The following is a 13,940-nucleotide window of genomic DNA, read 5'->3' on the forward strand; positions in this document are numbered from 1 at the left end:
AGGAAAAGTCATATTTTTAAGGACTATCTGAATGAGAATTGCATAAGGGTCATATGCCTCTCTGAAGGGGATGCTGTTCTAGATGGCAAGCAACGCGACAGAGAAAGCCAACAGTATTTGATCAATAAATCAGATACACACCCATCTTAAACCATATTCTGGTTGGCATATAGCCAAGAATCAATAACAATAAGAACAAAACAAACAACAGGAAAAAACAACAGAAAAACCTGGCATCACAGACACACTTCCTTGATTCAATCTACAATATACTCCTCCCAATCTGACCTCACCATATCCCAAACTTTCGGAAGATAGCCAGGTCTTAAGTCCTTTCCTGAAGGTTAAAGGTTGGAGACCTGTTCGATCTGGCAGAGGAGATGTTTCATAAGGCAGGAACTGCAACGGAGAAGGTGCAATTGATTATCCCATGGATATAATGTGGATAACTGCAGTGGCCCCCAACCTTTTGGGCACCAGGGAGCTTTCTGTGGAGAAAGATTTTTGTGTGGACGGGAAATCACATGGTTTTTTGGCTGCCTGCATGTCACAAATGGGGTTTCACTTGTTTACGTGGCCCAGTTGCTGGCATGCCACAGATCGGTGCCAGTCCATGGACCAGGGGTTGGGGACCCCGCCATACTGTATTAGCAATAGCAATAGCACTTAGTCTTATATACCGCTCCACAGTGCTTTTACAGTCCTCTCTAAGCTGTTTACAGAGTTAGCATATTGTCCCCAACCATCTGGGTCTTCATTTTACCGACCCTGGACGGCTGAAAGGCTGAGTCAACCTTGAGTCTGGTGAGATTTGAACTGCCAAATTGCAGGCAGCCAGCAGACAGGAGAAATAGGCAGCTCTGCAGTCTAACCACTGTGCCATCAGGGTGATGATTCCTTTATATCAAACTTTTAAACAACAGATTACTAATTATTTATTAACTTTTAAAATCTAAGCAAGAGATGATCATATCTGCTAGAGACTATAATCAAGCATAATTCAACATTATAAAGAAAAAGATAGATCGTGATAAATTAAGCTGATGTACCCTTCCTTCTTCTTTTTCTGCCCACAATTTTAAAGACTCGCAAGCATAATTATCTGTCAGCAGCAGAACTGCACTGATTAAACAGGAAGTTCAACTAAATCCAAAATGAACTGTAGAAAGCTCTTAAACCAACATGTCTCATTTTGAAAAGTGTACCTAAAATGGTATGCCTTTTCTGTTCAGTGTATCATCAAAGTATACAGATAACAAAGCTACAGAAAAACATATTGAGAAGAAAATGCTACTCTTCAAAAAGAAATCTACAGGTTATATAAATACTACCAAAGAAACTCAGCTGTATTGTCTTTATGTTAGGCAATTTTATAAGAGGTATTAACAAGATCTATGAAAACTATGATTTCATTTCTTTTTATATAACGTATATTATGGAATCATTGTATGCAGTGACTGTAAGGGATCATGGGGCTTATCTAGTCTATTTTCCTAGTGAAGCAACCCACTGTTACAGCATTTTGGACAGCCTCTGTTTAAATATCTCTACTTCACTGCCTCTGTAATTATTAAACAGTTTTTATTGAAACAATTTCTTGATGTTCAGCTAAAAGCTTGTTCCTTGCAATTTAAAATTCTCATCTTTTGTCTTATGTTCTGAAATAACTCTGGCAAGTTATGTCCCATTTAACATATGAAAGCCCTTCCGATACTTGAAGATAACCATCATACGTCCCCAAGGCCTCCTCTTTTCTAGGCTAAACACATCCACTGTCTCCAACTGTTCTTCCAGTGTTTCCTTCCAGGAACTTATCATTATAGTTGTTCTCTGGACATATTCCATTTGTCAATGTCCTTCTTAAAATGTGCTGCATAGAAACAGACACTAAAAATTGTTATACTATTCCCAAAGCTTGAAATAATATCCTATACAGTAAAATTCTTTGGCTTGCTGGAGAACTTAGGAATTGATATACCGTATTTTTTGGTGTATAACATACACTTCCTCCTCCCCAAAAGTGTGTGGAAATGTCTGTGCATCTTATACAGCGAATGTTGCCGAAGCCCCGCCCACCTGCTGGCCCCTTCGGCCTCTGCCTCCCAGCAATTTGCCTCCTTGCAGCAAACAGCAAACAGGCTGGTCAGATTCAGCAAAGCCTGATTTAGCACAAGCAGCAGATTGTCCGTTGGATCAGCCTCCCGACAATCAGCTGTTTCAGGCTGCAGGGATCTCCATCACCTATTGTCACCCCCGTGTGCCCCATTTTCAGCCTCTGCATCCTGTTTTCTGCCTCTGTGCCCCCCATTTTTGGTCTGTTCTGATCCCCTCTGCCTGGAACAGGCCGAAAATCGGAAGGCGTGGAAGCAGAAAATGGGATTGTTGGAACTCCGATACAACCGACAATCAGCTGCTTGTGCTAAAACAGGCTGTGCTGAAGCTGACCAGGCTGTTTGCTGTTTGCTACAAGGAGGCAAATTGCTGGGAGGCAGAGGCAGATATTTTTTCTTGTTTTCCTCCCCCAAAGCTAGGTGTACCTTATACTTCAGAGCGTCTTATAGCCCAAAAATATAAAATGTGAATCATTCACTTTTGAAAGTCACTTTCATTTTTAAAACAAAATAATTATATAAACATGTAGGGCCATGGTACTGTAGAAATGCATAGAAACAAAGTTCAAAATTGAAGTGTGGATCCATAAACATTCTTACAATATATCTTAGCAAGTCTTCATAGCTCTGGTGAACCACTAATTCCATTTTTCAAATGAAATTCTTAAAAAAGTATGTATTCCTATGGCACAGTATAAATATCATATTTAAGAACAAGAAATAAAACATCAAATAAATATAGAAACAGAATGAATTAAGGTAATCTCTTATTAGCTTGCAGAATGGGAATTTGAACATAATAAACTAATAACTTACACTAATTACATCTTGCCATATCCAGATATCAACAAGTCTGTTAAAACCAATTAGTTGTTAATGCACATTTGTTTTATAATCCAAGCAACATAAATACACACCACCACAGAAAAATATAATCCTTCAACAAAGTTGAACATTAATAATTTCAATACTTTCTGCCTTTGACCTTCCTTTGCTTTTCACTTTATTCACTTTATGCTATCCCAAGTAAAGATAATAATAAAAAAAGAAATACTTAATCATGATATACATTGCAAGAGATCTTACCGTGAAACTATTGTTGACATTTTTAGTGCTAGATTCTGCCACACTGGCATCTGTCAGATCCACTTCATCAAAAATAATTGACTGGAAAAGTTTTTTAAAAGATAAGAATTAATTCAAGAACAAAAAGAAAGTCTAATACATAAGATTTGGAGATTAAAAGAACTATTATGGGTAATTTCTTCATAGGAGATTCCATCTTCTATTTAAACGGAAGGATAGTTAAATCTTTTAGAAGTGGCTGATGGACTAGATGAATGGCAACATGACCTGTCCAGATGGTGCAGTTATGGTTTATGCTCTATGATGGCATTGACAGTTTATATCCATTTCCCCCAGACAGATTCTATGAGTCAAAACGCCATATAAAATCAGAGAAGCAGAATGCTGCCTATGCCTAGGATTATACTGGGTATCATGACTTGATACTTTTACTACCCCACCATCTCTTTTGTTCACCAGCAGACATTTTATCTGCCCTCTGGTGTTACTGTGGAATCTGGCTCTTGAAAGTTCCTTATGCATAAAAAAGATGCCAGACTTATTAAAAAAGAACCATTTGAAATAAAAGTAAGTTAAAGAGGCCTAAAGTATTTATGAATAATTTTTAAAATAATACATTGGAAGTTCACCCTTTCTGTATGGTAATTGGTATGTATGGTTGAAAAAGAACCACTTTAGTAGGCTTTGCAGCTGAGAAAGGATATCAATAGAGGGAACTTGAGAAGAAGAGAGAAGTAAGGTATCAGCTGGTTCACACTTGAAATAGATAAAGTCCACCTGCTCATCTGCTCCAATTGCTCTTTTGAGCAGTGGAAGTTGGGTACTTCTCAAAGCTATATCTTTCAACTTGTACCAATCACCATACAAGAAAGGGTGAGACTTCCAATGAAAGAGATGCACAAAATGACTCCTTGCAATAAGTTTGTATTATTTTAAAAATTATTCATAAATATTTAGGCCTCTTTAACTTACTTTTTGTTGAAATGGACATTTTCCAGGTTTCCATATAAGCTTGTGAAAAGATGCCACTGTTTCAGGGAATCTATTTATTAAAATTAGTTAACTATTAAGATCTGGAACAAATCTTATGCTCAAGTATCTAGAAGGATTTGATTCCTAGCAGATCTCCTCATAAAAATACAAGCTCTTCCTATCTAGAAGCATTTTTATAGACGAATACACTTCAAAACAAAAAATCTTAAATTCTTTATATGACACAAGGTCAAAACTTGAACAGAAGCTCACTAGAATTCTCCCCTCTAATCTACTGCTATATGAAGTCCTGACACAGCCAAGCAATTTTTTTTAGCTGGAGAGTTCTCCACATATATAGAAGATATTAACAGATCACTCTCATGTGGTAAATGTTCAAGTTACCATTCGTGATAAATTTAAGGTGTCTTTTTATTATAATTAATTTTTCTGAAAACTATTTTTTCCCAAGAAGAGATTGTGAAAGAAAGCCAGGTGAATAAAGTTATTGCTTTTAATGACTACAGTAACTACGTTATCAAGTGCTTCCAATATCCAGCCTGAGAAGAATTCTGTATTAGATTCAGATTTGTTATATAAAATAAAACTTGAAGACGCATAGGCTCTATTGCACAGAGGTGGAATTTATATCTCTGTGCATAAATGCAAATTCCACCTCTGTGCAAATAAATGTACCACATATATCCTATTTTTCTGATTTAATGTTGCCAAGATTTTGCAGAAGCTCCAAAGCCTGAAATTAATGAAATGTACACCATGTTAGGAGCATTTCATTATTATTGTTCCAAAACTAACTGTATTCCCTATGGGTAATAAAAATTAAATCTGTAAACCTATTTTATAGTTGATGGGTTATAACATACCTTAGCAGTTTTCGCATAGTACAAAGTTCGTCCTCTCAATTTGAAATATCGCCTTTTCCACCGCTGGAAGGAATTGGTTTGCTTCATCAATATGCCCTCTTTAATAATAGTCTGGAAACCAAAAAAAAAAATCAATAATGTTTTACATACAGCCTATTTATCAGTACTTGCTCGTCTTCCATAACAAACAGAAGTATTGCTGAGGTTGATAAAAGTATTATTTGACTGCCCTCTGCCGGAAATAACTAACACATAGTTAATCTGTAAATCTTGTCTATATCCAAATGCAACAAACAATTGTTTCTATGCATAGAAGACACCGTCATGCTATGAGAATAGAATTCTTTCAGCAAAAATTATCTTATAGTCATACCAGACTGTAAAAAAGCTCAAGCTAAGGACAGCCCTGTCAATCCAGCTTAAGCTCTGATGTGATTTGTCTGAATAAAGTTAGCACACAGCAGGATACCTCATGTAAACCTATCAGCATTTGACTGCCAGAGGAAAAAATCTGCATATTTAAGAAATTAGGAGGACAACAATAAAGAAGCAGAGAAGCAATCTATCCAGTCACATACACACACACACCAGATATTCTTGGCCCTGTCCCCTTGCTCATTGGCTGGCTGGCTGGCTGCCATTTCTCAGGCTGAAGCGCCAATTCTATCTTTACACAGTTTTGCCTTTTTTCCTCCAGTTCCTCCACAGCTAGCCACACTCACACACATCCTCCACATCCATTCACACAATATGCATATCCATCTATATTGATATTTTTATCTGCAGTCATTTAGTCACTTTTGTTTAGATAAAAAAATTAGCTCAATGGGAAAGAAGTCAAATAATGGAAGATAAAACTTTAAAAGAGATGAAAGTTTTCAAACCAAATACAATGGGTCTAGCATTAACTGACCAATGTAGAGCTTCTATCAGCAGTAAGCAGCACAATATATAGTTTAAATGCTTCACTTCACACTTTCTTCTCTTATCAATACAAGAAGTTCAGCCCCAAAATGAAAAATTTAAAAAGATACTGAAGGAATTCTATAACATATTTTGTTAGCTCATTCTTTATTTGAAAATAAGAATGCAACAGGTATGAAAGATAGCAGTGCTTTCAATTTAAAAAGAGGCACCATTGTTGCTTAACACCATTATACTTGACAATGAATGTAATCACTAAGATCAATAGCATAAATCTTATTACATCATCCTACTAAATTCATGTCCTACCATATGAAACAGTCTATAATTTAAGATTGTTATATAGTTTGAAGATTCTTTAAAAATAATTTAATGCTAAATTCACAAAAATAAGTATGCTCAAATTATTTTATTTAGATATCTACACATAGATTATTTAGATATCTACACTATTTTAATATGTTGTTGCACATCAAGATCTCCAACACTTAAAAGTACCATTTAATAGAGGGATAAATTATCTAAAGGGTCTAGTCTTAATTGCTGCAAATTTTCATGGTTTCCCTTGCTGTTTTCTTAGTAATCATTGGGGGGGGGGAACAGTATAAAATCAATCACTCACTTTGTTTACAGAGGAATATACATTCTAATATTATTAAATTAAAAACCAAATCAGAGCTCTTAAGGCAGAAAAAGAATCACCACTATAACCTATCAGGCAGCCTACATCTGCCTTCTAAGTCAAGATAACCTAAACTAAATATATGTTGGATTGATAATGTGAGAATCTATACAAATTCTGAGGATGATGAAAGGATAGCACAAAAGATCTATAACCAACTGACACACTGTATGTATATAACTGGAAGATGGTTTTATGTTTTTTATGTTTTGTTTGTGTTTGTTTCAAAAATATTTTTTTATAAAAAAAAAACTAAACCAGAAACGGTTAAATATTACCTTACCTAATTTCCTGTTAATGGCATTTAATGGGACAGAAACATTGGATTTCCTGTCTTTATCAGTAATGAAATGGGGAAAATGCGTTCATACTTTTCAGAGACAAAATATAAGAGTTAGCAAACAAGGTTTGCTTCATTGACTTTAGTTGACCTAAAAAAAGCTAAGCATATTCAGACCTGGTTATATTCAGAACAATGGCTCTGAACTAGACTGGAAAGTTTAAAAAAAAAGCTTCAGAAAAAGGCAATGCTGAATGCCTTTTTATAAGAAAACAATAGAGTTACTGTAGTCATAAGCACCAGTTCAACACGAGACACTACCTTTTTATATTCTAGGTTAACCACTAGCAGATGGAATCCATTATTATAATCCTCAAAATTATATAATAGAATACATTATAGCACTAAAAATGGATGTCATTGAGCCTGTCTGTCATTAATTTCCCAGACACCCATGTATTTTTCAAGGCAATAGCACAGAAGTTATTTGCCTCTGCATTTCTATGTGTTTTTTCCGCTAACATCTCAGTTTAATTACAATCTTGATATCTCCTGATAATCTCTCACCATCTATTAATCAATAGGGCTATGCAGAGTTTTGATTAGATTTGAAAGAGGATCTTAGAAGCATAATATCTTTGTGCATCTCTTGAAAGCAACAGCTGCTAGAGGATGTCAGAAAAAGACATTGTTACATACAGGTGCTTTATTCTAATTTTGAAGCATCTTTTTAAATTTGATGTACTGTGCAATAAATAAGAACCAAATCTGCTTAGGTTATGAAGATTAGCTATGCTCAATTCGATGCTGCCCCCTAGCTGGACTCTAGTAAAGCAAGGCACTACAGAACTGACATACAAAACCTCTTAAGAAATTTTATAACTCTTCATAGGATGTGTATGTTCAAAAATCAGCCAGCTTTTTTTTTAAATTATGAGACATATATGTATTCTTTGTACCCTATAGCTAAAACAGACAAAAAAAGGCAGCTACCATGATGACTATAAGATTACCACATCACCATAATGAAGTTACTTCTTAGGATCTTTCATAAATTATATATGCAGTTCACACGATCAGCAATAGGGATTCTGCACAATTTCAACCAGCAAAATGCATAAATGAACCATTAGATGAAGCTGAAATTAACAAAATTATATTTTCCTAAATAAAATTTACATTATAACAAGATTTTTCAGACAAATTTTATTCATTGCTTCCTCCCCAAATAAAATCAGAATGAGCTCTATTTTGGATGAAAACAATAGAAAATATGTATTATTACAAGTATTTAAAACACGTGAAACAATCAAAGCTTGAATGTAAAAACATTGATAGAGGAACAACTGGAAGTACAAGGTGAATTATTTAGCTCTTATTAATGATCACAGAACTAAATTTCTGTTTTTAGTTTGATTTTACATTTTATTAGCCTGAAATTTGCTAACATTAATATTTTATATCCTAATGCTACTTAATTCTGTTTAAATTTATGTCCACCCATTTTTTTGGGGGGGTGGGGGGGTGGAATTCACATCTACAGAACAAACTCACCTGTGCAAATGTTGAGTACTCTTCCATCTCTTTTCAATATTGGGTTGTTGTTGTTTTTTTAAAAAATCACTATCTCCCCAAAATTGTGGGTAGCAGCATGCACCTCCCCCTTAATTAAAAGATAAACAGAATTTTTCTAGTATTAGAATATTGATAGGACCTACATAGGTGCATGACTTAGATATGAAAAACTAGGAAAAATGATGTCACTGTGATTAGGCTGCCTCTTTCAAAACACAGATGCTGCTGCTGGGGGAGAAAAATGAGCTTGTACTTTACAGCTGCCCATCTCTGCAAGAGAGCTGCTGTTCTATTTATAGTCAGGCAGCTTAGAAAAGACTTTGGTGGGTTTGGGCGGAAAAGGCTGGAGATAAGATCAAGATGACTTTATAGCATTTTTCTTTTTTTATACATTGCTCCTTTTCTGTAGTTTGTTCATTTCCCAGTTAGCAGTTTTTGGTCGTTTCAATTCTAGGGAATGCTTTTGAGCCACCAAGAGTTGAGATGAAAGCAAAGTAGCAGTTTTTGTCTCCCTAAACAATCTTTAAAAGAAATAGGACTCCATGTTCACAGCATATTTTTAGGTAACACATGTGGGCAGTTATCCACAGTCAATGGCTAAAGAGGAGAAACCTATTATTCTGCCTCCTCACTCAAAAATGAACAAGCACTATTATAAGAATTTCTACATGCTCTCAGCTAGCAACTAGTCATAGGAAATAATGCATTTTAATTATCTTGGTCATTGTTGATAGCCAATGCAAGCACCAATTAAAAATTAAAATCATTATCAAGAATTTGCATTTTGGTCCCAAAGAATACAATGAGATATCCACATAAGAATGAATAATTGTTAAAAAATTGTGCTGTGTCTTCTTTCCTATTTCACAACCTAAAGCATTGTATTAAATGCTGTAGTTAAGTGATGGTCTAAATCTAGACCACCCAGGTAATAATACTTTCCTTTTCAGATGAAAAGGAAGGAAATAATGTTTATTTTTAAAATGCCCTCCAGGTTAATTGATCTGCTCTAGAAGATAACAGATGAGAAATAAGTTATTTTTACAACCTGGCCATTGTGTAGATTCAAGTATCTGTGGCTAGATCCAAGTAATAGTGATTTGCCTGGTTCAGCAAATAATATTAATGAGGCTTAACACAATGTATTATGAATACAGCATATATACATGCTGTTACTTATGAATAATAATTTAGGATAATCTCATCAAATGATACTCCTATAAGTTCTGTAATGTCTTCTAATAAAGAAGAAAAAATCATTTTTGAAAAAATATATTTTTGCAATTTTCTCTGAGCAAGGAGAAAAATAACCCTTTTGAAAAAGAATTCAAGAAATTGTTCTTGCTTCCTGATTGTTACATTGTTACAGTATGCTGCAGTTGCAAGATTTTTCTATCTCTTTTCAATAATGGATACAATATAAGATAGTAACACCTTCTATCACTATCTGAGCAAAAGCCACTTCACATAGATCAGCGTAAAGTCATCCCCTGAATTTAGGAATCTGAATGCTAAGCAGGTAAAAACAAAACAAAAAAACCCATAAAGCAACTGTGAATGTTTTACTCACTGGTGTTGGAAAGTTAATTCAAACTGTAATGTAAGTCTTTGCAAATAAAGAGCACCAACTACATTGTATCTGAATCCCATTATTGTTCCACTTTCTGCAAAGTATGGATGGGAAGAAGTAGAACAATCTGAAAAAAATTGGAACAAAAGCTCACATGCATCCATTAAACAATAAAAACTGCCTAAATTCCTAACAGTAGTGCTTTAATCTATATTTTTAGCTAAGAACCTACTATTTTTTACATTCTGGATATATTCTTGATTCCTACCGTTCTTCACCGCATCCTGCTGCCATATGTTCTGCAAGTAAACTGTGCTGCTTGAAGTATAGCAGAGAAATTAAATAAAGAGAACTAAGTTTGTAATACATTTATTTGTGCACCAGTGATGAAAAGTAACAAAAAAGTAACATAGCAAAATAATAGATTGTAAAGCATTATTCAAAATGATTAAGAATTTAGGCTAAACTGCAAAAGAAAGAAAAAATCCCTTCTGCCCTATATGTTCAGTAGTTTATAATGCTTATCCTGGCTAAAACCTCTAAACTCGTGCCAGAGAATTTATAATTTATTTCTAACGGTCAGTAAGATTTTCTTCTCTAAACGAAACAGAATTCAAACTAGTAACATTCAAACAAAATATTCCAGAATTCACTGCAGTTTGACTCTCCAATACTGTAGGGGGTCTAAAAAGGGTTCCTGTCCAAGGCTCTTCAGAAAATAAAGCTGGACAGAACAAGGTTCTGATATTCTATATTCTAAATCTTCAATGCATTACATATTTTCCACTAGAATGCATGTGGTAACAAGTATATTGATATCTTCCAGGGTCCATACCAAATGTGATTTTATTTATTTTTTTAAATGTAATTACAACAAACAAAAATGGGGAAGCTACTAATATCACCTTTATTTCCATGAATATTTCTAAGTCTTACATAGACCCAGAAGCATTTTAAGAAACTAAAAAGTGCATTAGTAATGATAGCTGCATGTCTTGTTTGGGAGTCTGTCAATCTTCTCAGAAATTAGATAAGTGTAAAAAATCAGGAACAGGCAGACAGTGCTAGGACTTTTTCTAGCACTATGACTATGCACTATGATTTACTCACAATTCTAAATAGTTTCAGTCAACCAAAACATTCGGGGAGCACTGCTCTGTACCTTTGGAATTAAAAATTATCAGAGCTGATTTCTTCCAACCAAGTTTTAATTTTCTTCCAATACTTTTGGGTTTCTGCACAAGACCACCACATATGGAAAAGGGTTCCTTCTTTTATCCTACATTTCCAGCACTAAAGAGCAGATCGAATACAAACCAGAGTCCTTCCTACTAGGGATTTCTGATAAGCAAATCTCCAAAAAAGCCAAATACATAACAATACACATTTTAACAGCGGCCAGATTAGCCTTCGCTCAACAGTGGAAACAACAAATGATTATTGAAAAAAATTCAAAATGTGCAGAAATGGATAAATTGACTTTGGCGCCAAAAAACAAAGACACTTCACTATACTACGATAGCTGGAATTGTTGGTATAATTGGATTGATCAAAGATAAATTATATATCATAAGGCATGAAAGAAAAGTATCAACCTATAATAACAAGGTAGCGATATAAGTTAAAAATAGGTGTGGTTATACGACACAAGTTAAGGTTATGAAAACGAAAGAAGATCTTGCAAACTGTTAAAATAAGAATACTTTTTACTTTGTAACCTCTTTCTTTCTTTCTTCCCCCTTTCTTTTTTTCGTTTCTCAAAATTCTTTCCCTCTCCTTCTCTCCTCTTTTCTTACTTTTTTTTCTTTTGTTTATTTGTGTATGTATTGTGATTGGTTTTAATTGTAAAAATTAATAAACTATATTTATAAAAAAAAATTATCAGAGCTTATGGACAAAAGCATATCTTTGATACAATGTACCTGTGAGAAACATAGCTACAGGCCACAGGATTTGTGTACTTGAGTGGCTGTAAACTGAATGAGTACAGCTATGATAGCTTCCTTGGATGCTAGCTTGGAAAAGAAGGAGCAGCTGGCTTTGGAGTTATCTGAGGGGAACACTGTTAAAGACTTGGAGCCTGAGATGGCTTCAGTGGGCAATTCAGGGGAGCCAAAGTTGGAACTGGCAATTAAGGCAAAGATGCTCAGGAGGTGCCTGGACACCAAGTTAGAGCCACTGGATAAACGGCTAGGCAGTGCAGACTGGGGAAGAAATGCACCTGCAACCAATCAATGCCAACAAAGAGTCCCCATCTGATCTATGGATACACAGACCAAGCAGAGAGAGGAGCAACAGAAATCAGTGCTTGCAATAAGGCAGCCTTGACGTTTTCGATGAGGCACACAGGATAATGCACATTTAACTGATCTCCAACATGGACTTGTGGGATTTGCTGTGTGTCCCCTGAAGATCTCTTCCTGCCTTATTGTGTCTTGAATCCTGTGATGTTGCTATTCTGTCTGTTGTGCCTTTGTCTTTCTCGGGATGACGCTGCACCTGGCCCTGACATCTTGTCTCCCTCCTCCCTTGCCTTGCAACCCTTGAAGCAGAAGGAACTGCACCTGACCTTACTTGAGATTTTGAACTTTTCTCTTGCCACATTGCCTTAAAACAGATCTTGCGGGAAGGACTTTTTACATACATGGTGAGGTCTGGGGAATGATTGGGCTTAGTTGTATTAACAAACATATGTAACTCCATCTGGTGTGCATTTGTTGGTGATAACAGCCATTATTATAAACAGAGAAACTGATATTAGGGATGGGATGACAAATTAAAAGCACTAGAGCAGGGGTGTCAAACTCAAGGCCCGGGGACTGGATCTGGCCCAGGGGCTGTTTAGATCTGGCCCGCAGGAAACAGTGAAGGACCAGCCCGTAGCGCCTCTTCCAGCAAAAACAGAGCTCAGGAGGATCTGCAAGCAGCCCCTGTGAGCTGTTTTTGCTTGAAGAGGATTGCAGGAAGCCGAAAACTGAATTCAGAAGCCTGTTTTTGATGGCAGAATGCTCGGGCCATCACAGGTATCCCTGGCCAGCTCGATGAGTGATGTTGAGCTGACCAGCCCACCCTGCCAGGCCCACCTTAGTCCCCTTAGGTCAAACATAACCCACATGTGGCCTTCAATAAAATCGAGTTTGACACCCCTGCACTAGAGTAATATGCAGAATAATCAAAGCATTTGGAGAAGAAAAGAAGCTCTGACTGAGAAAGTATGTAACACATATCCTTTTAAAAATTATTTTCTACAACTTTACTTATTGTTTTCATTTATGGAACACACAGAGATGGTTAAAGTACTGCTAGCTAAACTTTTGTCATACTCTATGGCTCGACAATTGTTCTTCCTTAAAAATGTAATATGGTATTATGTATTATAATGACAATGCCTGCCTGGCTCACACATAAAAATCTCATTGTATTCTACAGTACAGCACAGTATTCTACAGATTTTCCATTTTTTTAAGATAACCAGAGCAGAATATTTGCTGTGAAAATGTGAATAAAAACAGAAATAAAATAGAAAAGTTTAAGACTGAACACATTTCAAGCTTTAAGAAGCTTAATGTTTTCTTGCTAATATATGAGGCAAGGAAAACACTGTCTTAGCACATGAGATTTATTGCAATGAATACTTAAGATCTAACTCACTGATAAATTCAAGAGACCAAATTCTTGGCTACAGAACTAACACTTACTATAATACCATAAAACTCTCCAAAGCTTATAACCATTCAGAAGAATTAGAAGAACAATCCTACAGTGACTGGGAGGAAATTGGATTAGGAAAACAAATCCTATACTCATGGTTCACTGGAATAGTGAATATTTCTCATTGATTTAAAGACACGTCTCA

At 35.5% G+C, this 13,940-nt stretch overlaps 1 protein-coding gene across 6 annotated transcripts in view; it reads right to left on the reverse strand.

Moving 5' to 3' along the window:
• The window catches only part of DGKD (diacylglycerol kinase delta), a 78,742-nt gene that overhangs the window by 56,592 nt on the left and 8,210 nt on the right, over positions 1-13,940 (reverse strand). For 3 of the 6 annotated variants that reach the window (XM_087933014.1, XM_087933013.1, XM_026701309.2), the window contains exons 2-3: positions 5,054-5,164; positions 3,198-3,278 (exon numbers count right to left, since the gene is read on the reverse strand). In XM_087933014.1, the coding sequence (XP_087789140.1) occupies positions 3,198-3,278; positions 5,054-5,164 (192 nt within the window). Of the gene's footprint in view, positions 1-3,197; positions 3,279-5,053; positions 5,165-13,940 lie in introns of those variants that run through there. The other 3 variants (XM_087933017.1, XM_087933016.1, XM_087933015.1) reach the window with 2 other exon arrangements.

Source organism: Pseudonaja textilis, chromosome 4, assembly GCF_049901715.1.
Source record: "Pseudonaja textilis isolate UNSWEBS1 chromosome 4, rPseTex1.2, whole genome shotgun sequence".
NCBI lineage: Eukaryota > Metazoa > Chordata > Lepidosauria > Squamata > Elapidae > Pseudonaja > Pseudonaja textilis.